The 22,489-nt window shown below is 40.0% G+C and overlaps 1 protein-coding gene across 1 annotated transcript in view; it reads left to right on the plus strand.

The window, feature by feature from the left end:
• The window catches only part of DST (dystonin), a 316,491-nt gene that overhangs the window by 12,450 nt on the left and 281,552 nt on the right, over positions 1 to 22,489 (plus strand). The window contains exon 3 of the mRNA XM_064447871.1: positions 4,054 to 4,242. Coding sequence (XP_064303941.1) covers positions 4,054 to 4,242 — 189 coding nt within the window. The remainder of the gene's footprint in view (positions 1 to 4,053; positions 4,243 to 22,489) is intronic.

A 22,489-nucleotide genomic window follows, 5' to 3' on the forward strand; every position in this document is an offset into this window, starting at 1 on the left:
GCATATAAATGAGTCAGGCAGTAGGGAATGAGCAACTCTCAACGCAAAGAACAAGGAAAGGTTTGTTACTGTCCGGTGACACAGCATTCACATGATACCGGAAACCACAAATTACTTAATGGAGTTATGGTGGCCTCATTGTTTTGCCAGCATGATTTTAAAATCTCTAGAGTTTGCTCAGTGATTTGGACTCAGGTGGTGCATTGTGCATCCCTGAATATTTTGTAATACTTTTCTGTTCTCCTGTGAGTACTGGCTTAACATCTAAAGTAGTGCTGTCTTTACCAAACAGATATGTGTCATTTTATATTTTTTATTTTGATTGCTGTAACAGTATGACACATTTTTGATTTTGGGTTCAGCTGAAGCATAAATGACACAGATGATGCAAGGAGGGTCTGTTCATTTCACTGTTGAGAAGGAATCACTGGGCATTCTAGCCTTGCATTAAGCATAGGGCTAGCAGCTCCCATCCATTACATCACTTCTGGCTCCTGTCTTAATTTTTGATTACCAGATTTTGGAATTTTCCAGATTTCTGTTTTTCTTCTGGCAAAGTCTCATTGAAGGAATGAGTAAGCATTTCAGGTTTTGGTATGAGGACTCTGCTCTTGTAACATTATCTTTGTTGATATGGAGTTAATTTTCCACCTGAAATCATGATCCTCTGCCTTTATCGCATTATAATCCACCCCAGAGCAACCACTTGTGATACTGCAGCCAGATTATGACTTCAAGTGAAGAATACGGTTCAGCAAACAGAAGCAGATGAGCTCTTAAAGAGATAAAGATCCCATTTTCTTGCTAGTAATAAACAGCCAAAGAGGAAAATATATAAAATATGAAGAAGCACTGTCTATAGACAGACTTTTCTGGAAGTCACAAGTGACTTTTTCATATCAAAGCATAATAATTAGTAAACCTTGAAGTATTTTGAGGTAAAGTCACTCAGTGAGAGAGACCCACATACTTAAATCCCTATTTGGTATGTGTCTCTAAGAGCTTGTAGCGCTGCTTAGCTTCTACCAAATTCTTCTGTTACATACGTAAACATACTTTGCCAAAGACTTTTATCCAGTTAATGGGGATAGGAGTGTGGTGATGGTGAAGGAGCTGCAGCACAGGGTATATAACAAGGCTTCGGCCAGTAGCCATCACCAGTAGATGAATCATAATGCATTTAACATTTAGAAAATCTCTAATTTCTGATTCTAAAATTCGATTTCAGAACTAAGAATAGATTTCTGGGTGTCTTGGTCTCTCAAGGAGTATTTTCTTTTACTATGGAACAATCCCTGGTGCACACTAAAATTTTTTTTGTAAAGGAAATTTCCACAAGAAGTAAGCTCTATAATAGTAGGCTCCCCGTGTTGTATTTTTCCGTGTCATCCTGAATAGTCCTAGTATCACATTAAATTATATGTTTTAAGTATCTGTTAGCTATTTCACAGTGTAGAAAGAAAATGGAGCAATAGGTTTTCCCCCTGTGATAGTGTGGCAGAGTATCTCACAGATCTACATCTTTTAATGCTTAAGAGATTTTCCTAAATCGGTGCAGGTCTGCTGGCTGCAGTGGCTTCCACTATACTGCTTGTGTTGGCTGATACAGACACAGTCCCGCTTCCATTAAGGTCCAGGGAATCAAAGTCTGGCCCTACCTGTAGTCTCAATGACTCTATTGCTTCCATCGAGTAGGATGGATCATAAAAAAAGATCCAGGAAATTTTGGCCTTATCTTTCCATCATGTGTATTTCATAGCCCCGATACACCAGATACATGAGGCTCCCAGATGGACTGAGTAGAGTTGGGCTCTACTCCTGTCGCTCCTGTCCAGTGTCCAGGAGTAGAAGGTTACTACCTGGAAGTTACTTCACCTGGTACTTCACCTTGGCACTTCAACCTTTTCACATCATCTGTTGCATGCGGTGTATGTCTGTAGCAATTACTAGCATGTGTATGGAAATATATGTTTGTATGTTTTGGCTGTATTACTTATATTTACTTAATGGAGCCACCTTTAAATAATGAAAATAGCTGGCTGTCTCTCTGAGTGCTCAGAACAGGCTGGAGCTCTCTTCCCTTGTGGTCTCATGAACATTAGAGGAGTAAATCCAGGTTGCACAGAGCCATACATCTGACTTCTGATTGCTTTAATTTACCAATGTAGCAACATTTTAGCATAACTTTTCTATGCTGATTTCCTAATTGAAACAAAACAACAACAACAAAAGGCGAAACAAAACACTGTTGTGGTTTAACCCCAGCCAGCAACTAAGGCCCATGCCGCTGCTCGCTCCCCGCTCCCCAGTGGGACGGGAGAGAATCAGAGGAGTAAAAGAAAACTTGTGGGTTGAGATAAAGATGGTTTAATAGGTAAAGCAAAAGCTGCATACGCAAAGCAAAACAAGGAATTCATTCGCTACTTCCCACGGGCAGGCAGGTGTTCAGCCACCTCCAGGAAAGCAGGGCTGCATCATGTCTAATGGTTACTTGGGAAGGCAAAACGCCATCGCTCCAAATGTCCCCCCGCCTTCCTTCTTCTTCCCCCAGCTTTATATGCTGAGCATGACGTCATATGGTGTGGGATATCCCTTTGGTCAGTTGGGGTCAGCTGTCCCAGCTGTGCCCCCTCCCAGCTCCTTGTGCACCCCCACCCTGCTCGCTGGGGGGGTGGGGTGAGAAGCAGAAAAGGCCTGACTCTGTGTAAGCCCTGCTCAGCAGTAACGAAAACATCCCTGAATTATCAACACTGTTTCCAGCACAAATCCAAAACACAGCCCCATATCAGCTATTATGAAGAAAATTAACTCTACTATAGCCAAAACCAGCACAAACAAAAAACCAAACTGAAAAGCTAAGGGAAGCGGGGGAGGGGAAGAGAAGTGTATTGCTCCCACTAGTTTTCAGCTGGCAGGAACTCGGGATATTTAGATTCACAGCATAGATTTCTGCAGTTTTAGCTAAAATCTCAGCTTGCAGAAGTTTGATTCTTTATATGGACCAGCCATTTCTGAGTGCTGGGTTTGTTGCATAAGGACATCAGCGGAGATATTTTACTAGAAGGAAAAAGAAGGTAGATAATTAGGAATTGTTGCAACTGTTCTTGGTTTTGAAAGGGAATGTAGTTCTTAAACTGCAGTCTGTCACTAAGGACATAGATTTTTGCCTCACTTATTCTGAAAGCTGATGTGACTAAATCAATGAAACTCTTATTTACAGCCTGGCCAAGGTCAGTATCAACCAATATTGTATTCAGTACAAATGACGCATGGCAGGCTTGTGCATGCTCATGAGGGGACTCAGTGAAATGACAGAATTCTCACTGTAAATGCTCTGCAGGTAGCAATATAGGGCTAGCATTATATGTGTTGCCTTTAAAGGAATGACATTCTGTATGGCTATGAGACAACCTGGATGATGCTCAGAGGTTTTCATGGCAAGCCTCTAAAAAGCATTTGTGAAGGGCAGCTTTTCCTAAGTTTATTAATTTGGCCACATATACATGTATTTCTCAGAGGACAGCAAAAGACAGCACTCTGTTTTAATTATTTTATTCCAAATGGTAAGGTCCCCCCCCAAATCTAGCGGCATCAGAACTCTTAAGAAGAACTGTTAGTCACAATTAAGTGTTGCCAGCTACCAATTCTTCTTCACTTTCATTCTCAGGAAAAAATGCACCTTTTCAGCTCACACTCCCTAAAACAATTTCTCATGAGGCCAAGAATTAACCTGGAAAATTTTAATTATAAATTTTAAATTAGGACTATTTAGTTATAAATAACTAAAAGTGTAAGGTTATAAAGAAAAGCAATAGGAGTTACTGCTACTAGCTGTGTCAATAATACATATAATTGAGAAATGTAAAACAAATGTAATATTAACAGTACTTGGCAACATCTCTTTATTGTTACACGCAGTATATATGGACATTATATTAATTTAAGATGAGCATGCTTGTACCTCAAGTTGTTAAGATCCTGTATGATTTTTCTGTTGTTACGTGGCTGCATTCTGGGAGACATCAAACACGACGATTGCTTTTTCTGTTCCAGGGCTTTAGATCAAGTCCTCGTCATGCTAGAAGACGTGTAGCACCTCGCCTTGAGGAAACACAACCTATAGTGGAAGCTCACCACCTAAGTGAGCAGGAAACTTCTGTGAGAAAAAGAAAAATCAAGAAAAGCAGCCGAGTTCAACCAGAATTTTATCATTCTGTTCAAGTTACCCCAACTCGAAAACCTGTAAGTATTCTACCTTTAGGGATAAATAGCACCCAAAGTATATTATAGAGGCATGTAATATAATTCTAATTTTTGGGCCATCCATATTCTCTTCCTCAATTTAAAAGTCTTTTCCCTTCTCATGTTCAGTGAATCTAGATATAAGTTTTTTAGGCTGTATTTAATGCTGATGCATAACTCTAAAAGAAATTCAGTTCTGAAGAGGGGTTTTTGAATTTTCATTTTTATTTAATATTCAGTGTATAGTCAATATTAAAATAATATATTTCGTTTGATAGTTTTATAGTGATATTAATTAACAGGTTTTTACAGCACATGTGTATGTTACTCAAATTCCTCAGATTTATCAGAGATTCTATGTACTGAATCAAATTTATATTAAATCTCATTACTTGATACAATCATGAGGTCTCTTCTGCTTTATACAATATTTAAAATCTTTCTGCTCAACAAAACTTGTATCAAGTCTTATCATTCTTTGCTCCTCAGCTTGATCTACACATAGTTCTTTTAATACTGATAACTTAGTTTTAATGAGGAAGTCTGACAATTCATTGAAACACTTAAATAGTTCTGAACGTAAATGTGTGTGAAGATACTTCCTGCAGACATAATGCATTTCGCTTCTTAATGAGAGCTCGTTGCTTTGATGCATTTGCTAACTAACCTCTCTGTGCCAATGCTAAGGGGCTTGAGGTACTTCTGTTAAGCCACTGTTACTAAAAAGGTAACTACTGAGCATACCCTAAAAAAGATTATCTTGAGGTTCCTCCAACCTAACTGAACCTTTCTAGGTTTGTGTTAATTGAGCACCAAGAATTATCAGAGAGCTTTGGAGCTGGTTTGAGAAAGAGTATTCCCTAGTGGAATTGCCTGAGGGAGAGCAAGAAACTTGTGCAAAAAAAAAACCCCAAAAAACAGGAAAGCCAGAGGTGCCAACAACTGCCAGAATATTTACCTTTTAGCTGATACCTTTAGTTTCTCTGCTTTCACTTCACTACTTCCCAATTTCCTCTGTTCTCTCATGCTTATACTTATTTTTTATTTTACTTTGCTGCTGTTCCTGTGGTTTAATTTGATCTGATGGATTTGTCTTCTGTTCTTCTTGAAGGATCTGCTCTTCCTTTTTTCTCAACCATCTCCCTTTCACTCCCATCCTATCTTGCTTTCTAAACTACTTAGTCTAGCTCTGTTATTCTTACTAGGTCTCCAGCCTCTCACCAGGCTCTCCTCTGCTCGTTACTTGCTTCTGGTCCTTTCCCTGCTTTGTTGTCCTTCCTTCATCTCTTCCATCATCTCCTCTATTATTTTCCATTCTACTCCTGGTTTTTTGATTCCCTTTTTGTTTGATTCTTCTTAAGTTTTTTCATGGTAGTCCTATGCCAAGGGTAAGCCTGCCTGTCATTGCTGAGGCTATTACCAACTGCCACTGATTACCAATACGGGAAAAAGAGCATCAGTGGTGCTGAATTAAAGAGCTAAAACTGTGGAAATGGTGTGAACAGCAAAACATGCTTTGAAAAATGGATTAGTAAAGCTAAGAGCACCCAGCTTTTCCCCAAAGTCAGTAACATGTCAGGGACTTCAGGACAAGCAAATCAAAAGAAGAACAGAAAATGTGCGGTGTTACTGTAACTTCACTTTCCTACCATTTCATGGGTCTGTGCTGGGTCTAACAAGACCTACCACTGAAACAATAATAAATCCCAGGCTTAGAGAAAACTTCCCTCAGTGCTGTCACCATTATGTCACTATCTTGAAATTGCTTTTGCAGTATATCTTTTAGGCTACGTTGTATAGTTCTTTTCATAGCCCTTCATTATACAGCCTAGGTGAACTCACATTTCTACAAAAAAGAATAAATCATTACCTTTATTAGACCATGATCCAAAAAACATAAGTCACCAATGTAATTTCTCATGGACATTGTAAGTTATTCTGAATGTATTATTAACGCCATGGTGACAGGGTGAGTAAGGTTCATGCCATGACAAATGACTGCAGCATTGTGAAGTTCCACACAGTCACAATGTCATCCATCCCACAGTTTGTCGCAGCTTTGTTCCACTTAGTTTCAATGTCTGGAAGATGAGACTTTTGGCCTTTATCTTTGTACAGTTTTACATGATTCAGTGCCAGAAATGCACTTGTTAGTCTGCATAATTTCTTTCCATTATTTTTTCCTGTTATTCCTAGCTCTGCCCCCTTGAGCCACTTTAAATAAATCACCTATTGTCTTGATGTTTACACTATGGACATACTAGTAGGCAGCTATGGCCATATCCTGCTGGAAAAAAAAGATGTATGACATCTGCTAACTAGAAGACATAATTTCTCCTCATAAAACACAACTTCTATTCAATTATGTTGCTTTTTTGTCGCTATTTCTGACTAAGCAATGGTATTTCCAAAGTAACTATAAAACAACCTTATGGAAAGATTTTTCTTTGTTCCAGGAAATTTTTGAGTATCAGTCCTAAAATATATGAGCCTGTTTTGTTGCTGTATTAAGCTATATGCTTAAAGATTTTTCAGATATTTCATTACAAGTTTTGTTGGATGTTGAGATGCTAGGCTTTCTTATTCCTGCTAATTTAGACTATTTTGTATTTGGTTGGGTTTGTTGTGTCTAAATCTCATCTTGTGGTTTCCTAGCCATGGCTATAATTATCTGAATTTGCTTGGATTATTTCTAACTTCCTGCATAGCAATTTGAGATCTTTCCAGTATTGTCCCTGATCTTGTCAGAACTAAATTAGGTTTAATTGTGTGGATGAGAGTGATCCTGTTAAAGACAATAATTGCTCCCCTTGAAAATCTACATGAGCAGATGTTTGCAGAAATAGAACATTAGTTTTCTCTGAAAATGTCATTATTTTTTACACCTTCCAGGTCATTAATGAAGACATTAAATACATTTTGTCCTAATACTGATCCTTACCAGACCAGAGCTCGTAGCCATTTCCACTTCATTTTACTCATCTTACTGCAGTGCAACATCAACACAACGGTGTGTAGTTTACCCCTTTTATGGCACGTTGTTCTATCTTGTGCCCCGTAGGTCACCCTCTCATTGGTGGCTGAATTATTTGTGCTGACATTCTCTACAGGTGGCAGTTTTACATCAACTTCACACCGAGGAGAGTACAGATACCTGTTGCTGAAGTGTGCTTTGAATTTTTGAACACAATGAAGAACTCTTGAGAAAAAAACAGAACTGTGTTCTTTCAATTAGCATGACTTCATGCAAGTCAAAGGAGTGTTACATACCACTCCTTTCAAGAATTGGGTAGCTGTTTCTGTATGGGTAGTTAAGTTTTCTTAAGGTGCGGAAGGATGCACAAGTGTCTCCTGTTGTGAGCTCGCTGCTTTCTAGCAATACTTCTCCAGGGCAAATTTTAAACTGAGGGGTTTATTACAAGCATTTTGCAAATATTATCTATATTTTAAGTAGTGGTCTGAAGCAGAAGTATAAATCTCTGCAAATTATGAATATTTTTTTTTCCTATGCTGGCTTGGAACCAAAAGATGGCCTTGAGTTTGTGTAAACGTATCTGGCTCCTGATCTGCAGGGTCAGTTAGACAGGCTGTTCTGCCAAATTCTGATTTCTCCTGTACGTCTAAATACATACTTGAAAAGAGATGCAGTCAAAACAGCACCTTTTGACATCTCCATTGTTAAACAGTTTGAAGAGCTCCTAAATTGCCTGATTCATGCAGCCACCAAGGATTATTTAAGATCATGAGATGTAGTACCATGCGGCAGATGAGACTACAGAGATTGGGGCATAAATAAACCTGGTTCCTTCACTTTCAGATGTGAAATCCCTATTTCTACTCAAAAGGTTTTTTTTTTTTTTTTTTTTTTTTACTTTACACATCCAAACTTACTGGTCTATTTTGCCCCAGCACTGCAGTGACAGCATATATGGAGGTGATTATCTACTGAATATTATTTTTTTAAAAAAAAAAACAAAACTACAAAGAATAAACTGATGAGAAATAATGATTACTCAGGATGATCCCAGAAGCACTGCTGCTCGTAGGTATCCTTCAGTGTCTCCTAATGAACCTGTTTCTAATTATTTAACGACTGCCCTTTGCTGAAGCAATTTAGCTTTTTGTGGTGGGTACAGCATTGCCACAAGTCACTACAAGGGAATCGAGAGGAAGGTCAGATGTCTGGGAGGACATATGTGAAAAATATACTGATATGAGCAGGTTCATTTGGCTCCACTGAGACTATTCCCATAACTGAAAGTGAAGCTTGCGCTGTAAAGACTCCAGTGATGCAAGCTTGAAAGCAAAGCTGATCGGTTTCTAATGCATGTAAAACCATGAGCTGTCCCATCCATGGTCCTATTCAGCTATCCTGGTTTTTGTTTTTATGTGTTTAAGCATTAAAAATTCTGTAAGAAACACTTAGGAGGTTTTTTTAGACATCTGATACCAAATAATTTATAGAATAAGTCTGCGTATGAGTTGACACAGCTTACTCGAGACAAGATTTTTCATATGTATGAAGTTGTTCTACAGGGCTTTTTAGGAGTTTTTTTGTATATCTTATTAAATAACTGCCATTTCATTTTGTTAATTCCTCTTTATTCTTACTCTGCTGTTATTTACTAGTTTTCCAATACCATGATGTACTTTACATGATATTCGAATGACCTAATACAGATGACATACAAAAATTACTCATCACCCTGCACAAGACTTGATTAATTCCAAGTATTAGCTATTTAATCTATAGATTGCATTCATAGTTTCTTTCTTTTGGAGACATCTGTTCGTCTTGGATTGTGTCTTCTGTGAATCACATTTAGAAGAAAACGTGGCAAAACATTATCATGTCATCTTTCACCTTCAGCATTTTTATTAACATTCTATTAATGTTCTCAAAACATATGACACAGCTGTGAGCTGCCAGATTCTGCATGCACGTGTGTACACGCACATACTCACGCACTCTTTCAGGATAATTTGAGCAGAGCCACAATGACGAAATGCAGGGAACATGTGAATGACTATAAAAAGGGAAAAACAGAGTGCATTTTTTGGCTTTAAGACCTAAAGGATATTGATGAATATTTTGAGAAGCACCTGAGAGTTTACTAGGTGATTGATTTGTTAAGTTCTTAACAAGATTTAAGCATCTAGCCATCTTAAACATTTTTAAAAATACCTCAAGGAACCTATTTTAGGTGTGTAGGATCTTTGCAAATATGACAACTGCTAAACCCAGTCATCTCTGAAATAAAGAGAAAGCCTTCAGTGGCCATTAGGTTGACTTCAGATGTATCTCTTCTCTTTGCAAACATACATACGCCTACCAAGAGACTGTTTACTGTGTTTTATTGACTCATAGAATGTCCTGAGTTGGAAGGGACCAACAAGGATCATCACAAGCATTATCAAGTCCAACTCCTGTCCCTGCACAGGACAACCCCAAATTCCTACCATATCTCTGAGGACATTGTCCAAGTGCTTCTTGAATATTGCCAGGCTTGGCGCCGTGACTGCCTCCCTGGGGAGCCTGTTCCAGTGTTCCACCACCCTCTGGGTGAAGAACCTTTTCCTAATACCCAACCTAAACCTCCCCTGGCACATCTTCCTGCCGTTCCCTCGGGTCCTGTCATTGGTCACCAGGGAGAAGAGATCAGCGCCTGCCCCTCCTCCTTCCCTTGTGAGGAAGCTGCAGACAGCGATGAGGTGGCCCCTCAGTCTCCTCTTCTCCAGGTGGGACAAACCAAGTGACTTTAGCTGCTCCTCGTATGGCTTCCCCTCTAAACCCTTCATCAACTTTGTGGCCCTCCTCTGGACACTCTCTAGTGGCTTTATATCCCAGCTCCTCCCAGTTTTGTGTCATCAGCAAACTAAATTAGCATGCCTTCCAGCCCTTCATCCAAGTCATTAACAAATAGATTAATGATACCGACCCTAAGATGGATCCCTGCAGAACCCCGCTAGTGACTGGCCACCAGCTCGATGTAACCCCATTTACTATAACTCTTTGAGCCCGACCCGTCAGCCAATTGCTCATCCATTACATTACACGTTTATCCAGCTGTGTGCTGGACATCTTGTCCAGGAGGATACTGTGAGAGACAGTATTGAAAGCCTTACTCAAATCGAAGAAGATCACATTGTCTGGCTTCTTCAACTTCGATCTGGTCAACTAGGTGGGTAACCTTGTCATAGAAGGAAATAGAGTTTTTTAGGCAGGACTTTCCCCTTGTGAACCCGTGCTTTTGCTTTCTTATAGCAAATAACTCCTCACTGATAAATTCTACATCAACAGTTTTGCACAAAGACTTCATTTTCTCACTGTTCTGCTAGCTTCTGTGACCTCCTCCCTTGCTGCCTGCACCCTATTTCCTCTTGGCTGCTTTTCCCTCTCCACCCTGCAGCTCATTTAATGCATTGTAGCAATTGCCTGTTTCTTCTACTCCTTTCGCCCAGCTCCTAGGCAGTTTAGATTTTTGAAAGGATTTCTTAAAGGTGTATTGCCATGAGTTTCACTAGGCCAGGGAGGTGATGTCTTTACAACTTTAAAACTACTTTTTGTTAAAACACAGTGGTAACATGTTAGGAGTTAGATCTGAGATTTAAACTTATTGTTGAGCTGTCTTTCTAGTGATTTTTTTTCCCTATGGGTGAGATACTATAGCTATTAAGCATAGTGTAAAAGAAACAGTTACTTGCAGTAGTGCTAATAATTATTGATGACACACATAACAATGCAGAGAAATAAGCGTAGCGGTAACAGTACAAATCCACATTTAGAGCACTTCAACTGACTTCACTGCTAGCTCTTATTTGGAGAGTTAAGGTCATTTGAGTTAATTGACCCTGTGGCATGATCATGCTTGAGCATATTTACTTAGATTTACACTTGTGTGCTTGTAAATTGCATCACATCTATGTTATTTTCCTATACACAGTTTCAAATCACCTTACCCCTGTGGGCAAAGCCCTTTAACATAACAGGTTTTGTCTTGATAGCTAAGTTGATTACATATAATTTTTATTTTGTCCGTATCAATTTTCATTCCTTGGGCAAATGCTTATTTACTGAAAATGGGATGAGAGCTTAAACCAGCCTTTGATCTAAAGTGTTGAAAGAGGGTCAAAGTGCACTATCAGCACGAAGCTAAGACAGCAGTCTTTGTTGTAGGATGTGACTTTGACTTCTATTCTCTTTTAGAAGCTCACAAAAAAAGAAAGCAGCGTAGCTAGTCGGGGGGGGGGGAAGAGGGGGGGAGAAAAGTAAGCAGCATAGCCAATTACACTCTTTTTGATGTAAAAATAGTGCTTACTATCAAATAAACATCTTTGACATCACTTGCCAGTTTGGTGCTTTGCAGTTTCTAAACTGGTTTACATTTTTATTCAGGTTGCAATAGCTTCATCATAAACCTGACTTTGCATCATATTGGTCCTTGGAGCTGGAGCTAACTTGCTACTAAATTAGATGTGAATGAGATAAAATATTTTTCAGCTGTTGTATCAAAGAAATAGAGCTGAAAAACTCTGGCCTGAAAAATATCTAATACTTTTTTTTTTGCCACTGTCGTATTGCCATGATCTGTATCAACTGGGATTTTGTGTTCGTTGCTAAAATCATACTACGTGTATGCAGCATAGCCTCACTGCAAAATTAAATTTTTAACTGTTCAGAATTTTTCTTTTTTAAAATCCCAGTGTCCTTCCTTGCGAGGTAGTAAAATAAACCCAAGCTGCTAAAATGTGCTACTGGTCGTAATTGTATGAAAAAATGTTTCATGTAAATAATCATAAATAGTAAATTCTGTGGAGTAGCTGAACACAGGTTAAAAAAAATATCAGCTCTGATTTTGTTATGATGGTGGTGTTTGCAGAACTTAAAATGAGCAGTAATTGTCTCATAGGTGCATAGTAATTATAGTCTAAATGCAGATGTTTCCTTTTCCTTCTCTGTCACAGGAGTCACTCTTCAGAGTTGTATTGTGTAACATCCTACTGTGGCACATAAACAGTACATCTTTATATAGCAGGGACTCCCTTATCCATTCGTATTTATATATAACTGCATATGGGTATTAAGTTAAAAGAATAGTTTGGCAGAGGCAAGTATTCAAATGTTAGGAAGTGCTAGAATTAAGGTTACATATGCAGCTTTAATTCAGTTGATTATGAATCTGCGATGTCATATAGACTTTAATTGTATGATGGCGTACTATTTTTTCACAGGCTGTAATCTGTATTCATCGTAGGATGGAAGTGCTGTTAGGATGACACTTATGTGTAGGAGTTCAGCAGAAGTTGTAAAGTGTGTAAATGAATAAAACAGGAGATTGCAGGAAGAGAGAGGATCTCTTATTTCTTTAAAATGCAGTGAGTGCTGCCTTGGAGATTGAAGGGTGGGCACAAGGTCACTGTGAACATGCTGAGCAACTGGCTTAAAATGTTTTTTTATCTTCCATTTTTCAAATGCCTGACTCAAGCCAGTAGCTGGGTTTATAAAAGTTCTCAAGCTGCCATTCACCATTGAACTCTCTGTGTGCTGTGGACTGAGTATTACTGATATGTAATTATAATAGATCTTAAAAATCAGATCCCTGGCATCTCAGTTTGACCTAGGTATCAAAATTGATCTCCTGGTTTCAGTTTGCTTACTGTGTAATAGGAAAGATCATTAGTATTCATGAAGCAGTCAGATACTACTGCACCACAAAACAGTCTATTAAGTAATTTCTTCTTCGCACCTGCATTTGAATATCATGAAACTAGTTCTGGGGCTGCCCACTGAAGAGAGGATGACAAAACAAAATACTGAGCAACTGATTATGGAGTGAATATCGCCTGTCATTTGCACTAAAAAAGCGCAAGACACTGGGGATGTAATAGGATAGATCACATCAAGATGTACAAATAAACAGGCTGAACTAAGGGCGTATGGTGAACCTTGAATCTGGGATTTGGTAACATTTTGGTGCTTGACTTTGCAACCTTAAGAAAAGAATTCTAACAAGAACTTTGTGTTTAATTTCCTACTGTTGTTAAAAAAAGTAAACGTAAAACCAAAGCTCCATTGTGTGGCTCATCAGCAGGTTTTGACACTTGACCTACAACATAGAAAATTCTGCTATTGGATTTCAGGGTGAGACTGACGATATTTGTATTCCTCCATATGAATCAATAACGCAGGGGAAGAGGTATTTTTTTCTAGAGGAACTCAGATATTTGCAAATGGCCGGAGTTGGGGTGAAATTTCCGTTTCCTCCCAGGCTCCTTAAGGACACATGCTCTCTTGTGCTCATTCTTCCCAAGAGTGGCTCTTTCTGCCCTGTCTCCTCCAGCCTGCTCCTGACCTGCCTCTGCCCCACTGCTGGATCCTTCCTCGCTGCCTGGTCCTCACTCTTCTGCTGACCTCAGCCCTTCTCCTCTTGCTTTGGCAGTCCTTGCACCACTCTTCCACATCACAGCCCTTGCACAGCCCTTCCCAGGCTCACCTGGTCAGTCGTCTTGTTGCTCTGAGGCACTTATTCAACCATTCTCTTCGATTTCTATGTCTCCCTTTGGCCTCTGGTTGCATATTGCACGCATACCTTCTTTGGCTCTTGCCTCTCTTCTCAGAGACCTTCTCCTCACACACAGTTCCCACCTGCCTTCTTCATCAGAGTACCTTGTTCGAAGCGTTTTGCTGAGGCAGTACCAGTTTCATGGCAGCATGTCAGATCCTTAGCTCTCCCCTGATCCCGTCTCTAGCACTGATGGTTACTAGTCCCAGCTGTTACCTTGCAGGTCCATTTCTCCTCTAGTCTTTATCCATGGAGTCTGCCGCTCCCTTGAATGCTTTTCAGCTGCAGCTCCCAGACTCTGCTGGTCTCTGTGTTTGTCCCTCAGGCTGTCAGTCCCAGTGTATTTCTCCAGCCCTTTCCTCCAGTGCGCTGGTTCCGGTGTTTGTCCTCTCTACATTGAGATTGTACGGCTTCTTCCTCTTGCTGGCTAAGCACGGCCGAGTGAGTCACGGAGACCATAAAAGAAACGGTCTCCTGCCTGTCAGGTCTGGTGCCTGCCCTCCCCTGCTCTCCATGCCTCTTGCTTGCACTGCCATCAGCCCACAACCACAGCAGGGTAACCATTAGATGGAAGGATCAGTTTTTCCTCCGTGTCTCCAAGCTGGAAGGATCCTGCTCAGCTCCTCAGCAGGGATGGTAGGTGTCCTGAGGGCGGAGGTAAGAGCTGCGAGGGTGGAATTTGCTTGGTCCGTCTGTGATGGCGGGGCAGTTCTAAGACCCCTGAGAGTCTTGAGAGAGGCTCTGTGTAGCGGGTGTCAATCTGAAGAGATTTTGGTTGATACACCGAAGACATTTTAGTCAATATATTCAAACGTGGCTTTGTTAAAAAAAAAAAAAAGCTGGTAAGATCACATAGGTAGTCACCTGAGCCCTAGGAATAGTTAACCTATTTAATTTTGCAAAGAAGGACTCCTAGCAGATGAGGAGAGATTAAAAGAAGTTGACTTGCTCAGCAAAACAAGAAAAGGCACAACACAGTCTGTGAACGCATCAGGGAAGCAAAAAAGGTATTTAAGGAAATGAACACTGTTGTCGCAAAAGACAAAAGACCAAGAATAAGTTTTAGGTGGCAACTAGAGGAAGATTACTTGTAATCAAGAGAGCAATAGGTTCTGGAGCAGCTTTCTCATCAAGAGCAGTGAGATCAAACCCAAACTTTAAAGGCTTTACTTAATACTCCGTCATGCCAAGGATAGCAGATGATATTTATATCTCAAAGATGTATTGCTCTGACAAATGAGAACAGATTTTTAACAAAGATGGCAAAAAGCCTATGTCTAGCTTAGACGATATTCATATTTGAAGTATCCATCCCAAAGCCTAGAGTCTTCTCAAAAAAGATCACTGGGATATATTTTTAGTGTTGACAAATAACTACTGGATATTTTCACCGTCTTGTTCTCAGGCTTCTCAGTCAGCCTTTGACTAAAAATTTTCAAGAAAATTCAACCTTGGGCAGGGTATATTTTTAACCAAGCATACGACAAGGCAATTTAAAATGGATTTTGCAAGAGAAAACAATCTGATCATTATTAACAGTATTGCTAGTGTTGGTTAATTATAAGAACCTGTATTTTCTAATAGTTAAATGTTGATTGATTGCTGGATCAAGTCTTGAAACTGTTTTAAAACAAGGGATTGAAATAGTTTGAAAAGAACAAATGAATGTTTAATTCTATATGGAGGGAAATTTATCAGTCAGGAATGTTAACAGTTGTTACTAAAAGCGGAATATCAATACCACTGTTTTAGATTTTCATTATGTCATTTTTAAACATTCTTCTAAGTCACCCTTTTATTATTTTCTTGAAAACAATCTGTGCCCATCAGAGTTTGAAAAGCTACTTAGAACTTTAATTTGTTCTTTGCTGTCCAGAGTGTTTTCATACCCTGATAAACCTTTTATGGCAGCAGTAATTTGGTTTGCTATTAAAACATATATATATAATATAATACAATCTACAATGAGAAGTTTAGAAGGCTGAGGAAAGTGCCTGAAACTAGATGATTTCTTATTCCAGACTTCCTCTGTTACATGGTTGGCCTTGTCAGTGTAGTAAGCAGATAAAACTCTGTGTGCCTTCCTCAAACCTTAGCTGTTCTGTCACATTATCCTCTTTTTTTGTTGCCAGAATAGGGGGATCTGAATGGATGCAAGAGAGCTGCTATTAAAAATTCATACAAAATTTACTTTTAGGTAATGGGAAGGTTTTTCTGCAACAGTTATATACCGCGGTCACCTAAGGTATATGCATTTCTTTTACAGAAATAATTAATGATTTTGAGAGCATGAAATCCTGACGTTTCAGGTATTCATAGCTATGAAGCATTAATTTTGAAACAAGGTAATGATAATTATAATGGAAGTAGCACTTATATCTTGCTGATGGTCTTAGCATAAAACTCGACTAAAACACCTATTCCCCATGCTATAGCTTCCCAGATACTCACAGCTCAAAATATTATCTTCCCATCTGCAAAACCTTCAGTACCTTTCTGTCTGCTTCTATAATGCAGGTAAGCTATTTTAAGATTAAATCCTGCAATTCAATTTGAAAAACTATATAGAGGAAATAGGTGAAGAATAAAGGAATGAATTAAATATGTAACATATCAGGGCTGTCATGCTGATGATATTATTAATTTTCAAGTGACATTCAAAAAGAATCCACATTTTTGTAGGCATAGTTTTACTAAGCATGACAAAACAACTGATGGCTGTGGCTCAACATGGCTAGTTTAAGCTGAATGTTATTTGGCCCCACTTATATAGACATCTTGGTTACACAGAATGAAGTATGCCTTACTTTTTCAATGTATTAATTTGAAAAAGAAAAAACTACGAGCAGGTTTTTCTTGCACAGGAACATACTTTAAATGCCTTATTTTTCTCTTATTTCTCTTATTTTTCTCTTATGATGGCTATCTTCCTTGGTGGAAGTTGCTGAGATTTGTGGAGGTTATCTTGACAGTATCTGATCCCTCAGCTCATCTCACAGTTAACAGGGAGTTACAAATGTGGAGCATCTCTCAACTTTCTGCTCCTGAAAGTGATCACCGACACACGAAGTAAATTAAACAGAAACTCTACTTGCTGTAGTGTAATAGTCACTAATTTATATTTTTAGCTACTAGAAGATGGTATCACTTCAGACCAGTAAGTTCTTGAAATTTGGCATATCTGCAGAATTGGTACATGAGCTGTGCTGTGGTTTCTGTTGCCTCCATTGCACATGTCTCATTCAGGGACTACTTCAATATTTTACCCAGTTACTACTTAAAGCAGAATGTATAAGCAGTCATCGGAGCAGGGATCAGAAGCCATCACCACCTCCTCCCCGCAGAGCCTTGCGTGCTCTGATGCAGAGCGCTACACTCCCTCTTCCTCGTTCTCATTCCACACCAAGAAATCTTGGGCTCTTTTTTCAACCTGTACCACTTCCACAACCAGGAGGTTGTTGCAGAATAGTCTCCAGGCTGGCTGCTGGGAGATGATGGTTTGAGGTTAGGTTTCAAGCTTCTTAACACAGTAAGGAAAAGGCAAACACTGCTTCACTTCTTTTACAGTTCAAAGGAAACTAATGCTCTCTGCTGTTATGAAAGGATGACTGAGGAACAGTTTCAGGAGAAGATTTGGGGGTGTCTTATGTCCCTGAAGAATGAGATGCTGAGAGTTCAGTGGAGAGCTACAAAAGTCATCAGGGGACTGGAGTATCTCTTTTATGAGGAAAGGCTGAGAGACGTGGGTTTGTTCAGCCTGGAGAAGAGAAGACTATGGGGGGATCTTACCAATGCTTATAAATATCTGAAGGGTGGCTGTCAAGAGGATGGGACCGGCCTCTTTTCAGTGGTGCCCAATGACAGGGACAGTGGGCACAAACTGGAACACAGGAAGTTCCACCTCAATATGAGAAAAAAATTCTTTCTTGTGAGGGTGACAGAGCAGTGGAACAGGCTGCCCGGGGAGGTTGTAGAATCTCCTATCCTGGAAATATTCAAAACGTGCCTGGATGTGTTCCTGTGCCCCTGCTCTGGGTGTCCCTGCTCAAGCAGGGGGGCTGGACAAGATGATCTCCAGAGGTCCCTTCCAACCCCTGCTGCTCTGTGAGTCTGTGATCCTGGGTGACCAGGTTTTCCTGACTACTTAGTTCTGACCAAAAAGTCAGTTTTGTATCATATCAGTTTTAGATGTGTAAGTAGATGGTTATCCAGTTTGATGTTACAAAACTGTACTGCAATGTCCAAGTACCTATGTGGATCTAGCCCTTTATCCATTTTGAATTTGATCCCCTCAAATAACCTATTTCTTTCCTGAAAGTTGCCTCAATAAGGTTATTTTCAAAGTGGGGGAATGGTAGAGATTGACCTGCTAGCATCCAGAAAAGATCCCATCTGCTTTCAAAAGCCTATGAAAGCATCAGAATTCCTTTGTATAAATACAATCACAGGCTCAAAATACATGTGATGGAATAAACACTAAATGCTTATTTCCATCTTCTCCTACCTTTAGAAAGAAAGAATGTAAATTCTCTCTACAATGCAATAATTTGTCTTCATGTTTGAAAAGCCTAACTGTTTGCAAAGGTAGTTTAACACAGAATTAGACACTTGATGCTCAGGATTTTCAGATTTAGTGTATTTGCCTTCCAGCTTTCTGCTCATTTCTTTAAAACATTAAATACAAACCCAGAAACTCTGTAGGCAGGTTTGTATATCCTGGTAATGTAGGCACTTTCAGGTATGGATGTCCTCTTAAATGACTGTCACAGAACCTGAGAAAAATATTCATTTAATATGGCTGTATCTCCACTGGTGGATTTTTTTTTTTTTAAGCTTAGCATGGTTGGTTTTATATTGTCCTTGTTTGTACTTTAATTTGTGTGTCTGTTTTGAATTTTGATAATTTCTGACAACATGATGTCCCAAGGGACTTGCATAGCCTGATTACATACATTGGATGTTTTGTATTCTGCACTGTGTTATCATCTAATCAGGTTAAAGTGGTAAATATTTACTAATGGGAACATTCAGTTGCCCTAGATTTTGTCTTAAATTTATTAAGTTATTTTACTTTAAAAGTTGATCCACTTTAATATCATGCAATCTGGGATGTTAAAGGACAAAAATAGCATGTTACATTCAACTGATATTCTAAATTATTCTAAATTAGGAGGAGTATTGTTGAAACACACGCAGTAAACGCATGATATAAATACCTCATTTCTGTTCATATTTATCCATTGCCCACAATGAACATGATGAAATAAAAAAAAAAATGTATTCCAGGAATTCTGAGACAGTATAAGTGAAATATAAATAACTCATAACTAAACTGAAAATTAAATTTCAGTCAATCTTGACCTGTACTTCCCAAGAGCTTCCAAAAACCAGCTTGAAAGGACTCACTACAGTGGCAGGTCTTCTCAATGGTAAGATAGGAAAGTACAAGATGTTTCGCTAGAATTCATTTGGTCAGCACAATCTCTGATGTCTCATAAAGTTGGGAATTTTTGCGATATGACGGTAATTTGGTATCAGCCTCTCGGCAGCTTTTGCCAGCTGGATTGCTGGACTGCGTTTAAAACCTAACCTCTGCTAATGCTTCCGCCTTGAGGAATGACAGTGCAAAACCCACTGGTGTTCCTGAGAGTATCAGATCCTATTTAGGGGTGGCTTATCTGATCTATGATGTTGTGCGTTACCTTATACAGTTTCTAGCTAGTCCTCCATCTAGTTTCCACCTGATCCTCCACAGTGCCTCACCTATAACAAACAGTCCTTCTTCCCCTCCTCAAAGGAAATAATGTCTTGGCACTTGGCCAAATCCCTCTTACAAGAAGTATACTAAATACTTCTCTGAAATCATCCCCGTTTCTGGAAACCAGCTCACTTTTATAGCAGGCAGCTGCTGCAAATCACCTGATTACAGAGAAAACCGTAGATACTGGCAAAATGAGTTTTTCTGGACAGACCGGAGAGCCGGGCAATCGCCAACCATGTGAAGTTTAACAAGGGCAAGTGCTGGATTTTGCACCTGGGGCACGGCAGCCCTGGGTGTACACACAGACTGGCGAACGAGAGCCTGGAGAGCAGCTCTGCAGAGAGGGACCTGGGGGTTCTGGTCGATGGCAAGCTGAACATGAGCCAACAGTGTGCCCTGGCAGCCAAGAGGGCCAACCGTGTCCTGGGGTGCATCAAGCCCTGCATTGCAGCTGGTCGAGGGAGGTGATTGTCCCGCTCTGCTCTGCGCTGGTGCGGCCTCACCTCGAGTGCTGTGTGCAGTTTTGGGCACCACAGTACATTAAGGATATAAAGCCACTAGAGAGTGCCGAGAGGAGGGCCACAAAGTTGATGAAGGGTTTAGAGGGGAAGCCATACGAGGAGCAGCTAAAGTCACTTGGTTTGTCCCACCTGGAGAAGAGGGGACTGAGGGGCCACCTCATCGCTGTCTGCAGCTTCCTCACAAGGGAAGGAGGAGGGGCAGGCGCTGATCTCTTCTCCCTGGTGACCAATGACAGGACCCGAGGGAACGGCAGGAAGATGTGCCAGGGGAGGTTTTGTTTGGGTATTAGGAAAAGGTTCTTCCCCCAGGGGGTGGTGGAATGCTGGACCAGGCTCCCCAGGGAGGCAGTAACAGCACCAAGCCTGGTGGTATTCAAGAAGCACTTGGACAATGTCCTCAGAGATATGGTAGGAATTTGGGGTTGTCCTGTGCAGGGACAGGAGTTGGACTTGATGATGCTCGTGATGATCCTTGTTGGTCCCTTCCAACTCAGGACATTCTATGATTCTGTGAGTCAATAAAATGCTTGTCCTGAGCACTTTGCCTCCCGAGACCCTGCGGCGAGGAGTCTGTGTGCAGTTTGCACCCCCCTGTGGTACTGACGGTGAAACCATGCGTTAAGTTTAATCCTGTACTTTGAATGCAGGCAAAACTCTGCTTAGATTTGCTTATGTACGACCAACAGGCTTCAGTGCACAAGCTGTTACATGCATAACTACTATGCAAATTCAACAGTTCCTGCTGATCAGCAATAGAGGCTACAGATAAGTCTTTAGGCTAATGAGCAGAAGGAATGCATAATCGGAGGCATAGAATAAGCAGCTATAGCATCTGGGCTGTGACCTTACTGGCCTTTAAGCTAAGAACGGTCAAGCCCTGACCCTCATGAAGCCCCAGAGTAGGCTAAGTAAGGATGTGTCTGATCAATATTTTAGTGGATATAAAAGACACTTCACTCATGTAACCCAAAAAACTGTTGCCTATTATTAACAGTTACATTTTTCATTTGCATATAACAGATTTGTGTTTGGTTTTGTTTTTTTTTTCACATGCTGTCCCAATTGGCCAGGAACCCTTTTCAGGACAGTACAGATGCCCTGCATTATTTTGTATTTTTTAAACCGGTTCGTATGTTGTTGTAATAATGGGACTTATAGCTATGGCATGAAAAACATGTTTGCTAGAAACAAACAATCCAGTGGAATGAGTAGTAAGTGTGCTGTGAACAGTGGCTGCACAAAAAGAGAACAATTACAGGCTTCTTATCTAAGCTATTAATGTACTCAAGCAAAGCAAAGCAGTTGTTGAGTTCCATTATAACCATCAAAGACAGAATAGCAAAGTCTAGATTTTTAAAGATACTTGTGTGCTCAATAGCTCTGCATGCATGTTACTCAGAAGGATCTGCATGCTGAATAAAAAAGTAGACTGTAATTGTTAGAAGTTGGCATTTCTTAGATGTGAGTTTGCTAAATTTTGCTATTATGAAAAATTCCTGTCCAAGCTTCCTACCTTGTTCTGAAAATGAGATAACGTGATTCCTGAAGAGTTATTAAGCTAAAGTGGGTTTTGTTCATTCATTTCGTTAATGCATGCATTAAGTAAGGTAGAAGGACAACTTAAAAGAGGATAGCTAGTTGTAATACACATAGATGTCAAAGATTGCTCTACCATTGCCTGTTCAGTTTGATTTCTTAAAAATACAGGAGTGGGGGCTTCTCACATAGCTTATCTTCCAGTGTTGTAGCACAGCTGACCAGGACAGCCTCTTTCTTCCTGAAATTGACACCTCAATGGGGAGTATGGAGAATATGTTCAGTGGGGTATATGGAATGATCACTCAACAGTGCCTTTGGCTTCTAAGGGTAGAAGGAACAATTGAAGAAGTTATTATTATAAAAAATAACAATGGGTTATTAAGGCCTCTTCTGAGAAAAGGAAATCCTACTGGATAAAAATTCTAGCGTACTTTCAAAGATAAATCTGAGCATTGAGAGATCTTTCTTCAAAGCTTCAGTAACAACTGCTATTGTACTTTGTCCTTGCATATTTCAAGCTGCTACACAAATGCTAAAAAACTATCTTTATAGCACCCTCACAACACCATGACTGGGCTCTTTCTAATTTTCACATTATAAACTAGAAATTAAGAAGGTGAAGAAACTGAAAGGCAAAATCTGTTTCCATGGGTCTGTGTGATCCAAAGATATTGAGGGTTGCTGAGCAGCCAATAGAAGATGCAGGCCCAAAGAAGATGTTCAGAGCTGGGATTAAAGGGAACACTTTCTCTTTTATGGCAAAATCTGGAGCTAAGGACAGGCCACAAGAAACCTAATCCCTGACTAAGCACATCAGGGGCCCAGTAGGCCCCACCCGGTGCAGCAGAGTGCCCTCTATACCC

The sequence above is a fragment of the Phalacrocorax carbo genome, chromosome 3 (assembly GCF_963921805.1).
Source record: "Phalacrocorax carbo chromosome 3, bPhaCar2.1, whole genome shotgun sequence".
Taxonomy (NCBI): Eukaryota; Metazoa; Chordata; class Aves; order Suliformes; family Phalacrocoracidae; genus Phalacrocorax; species Phalacrocorax carbo.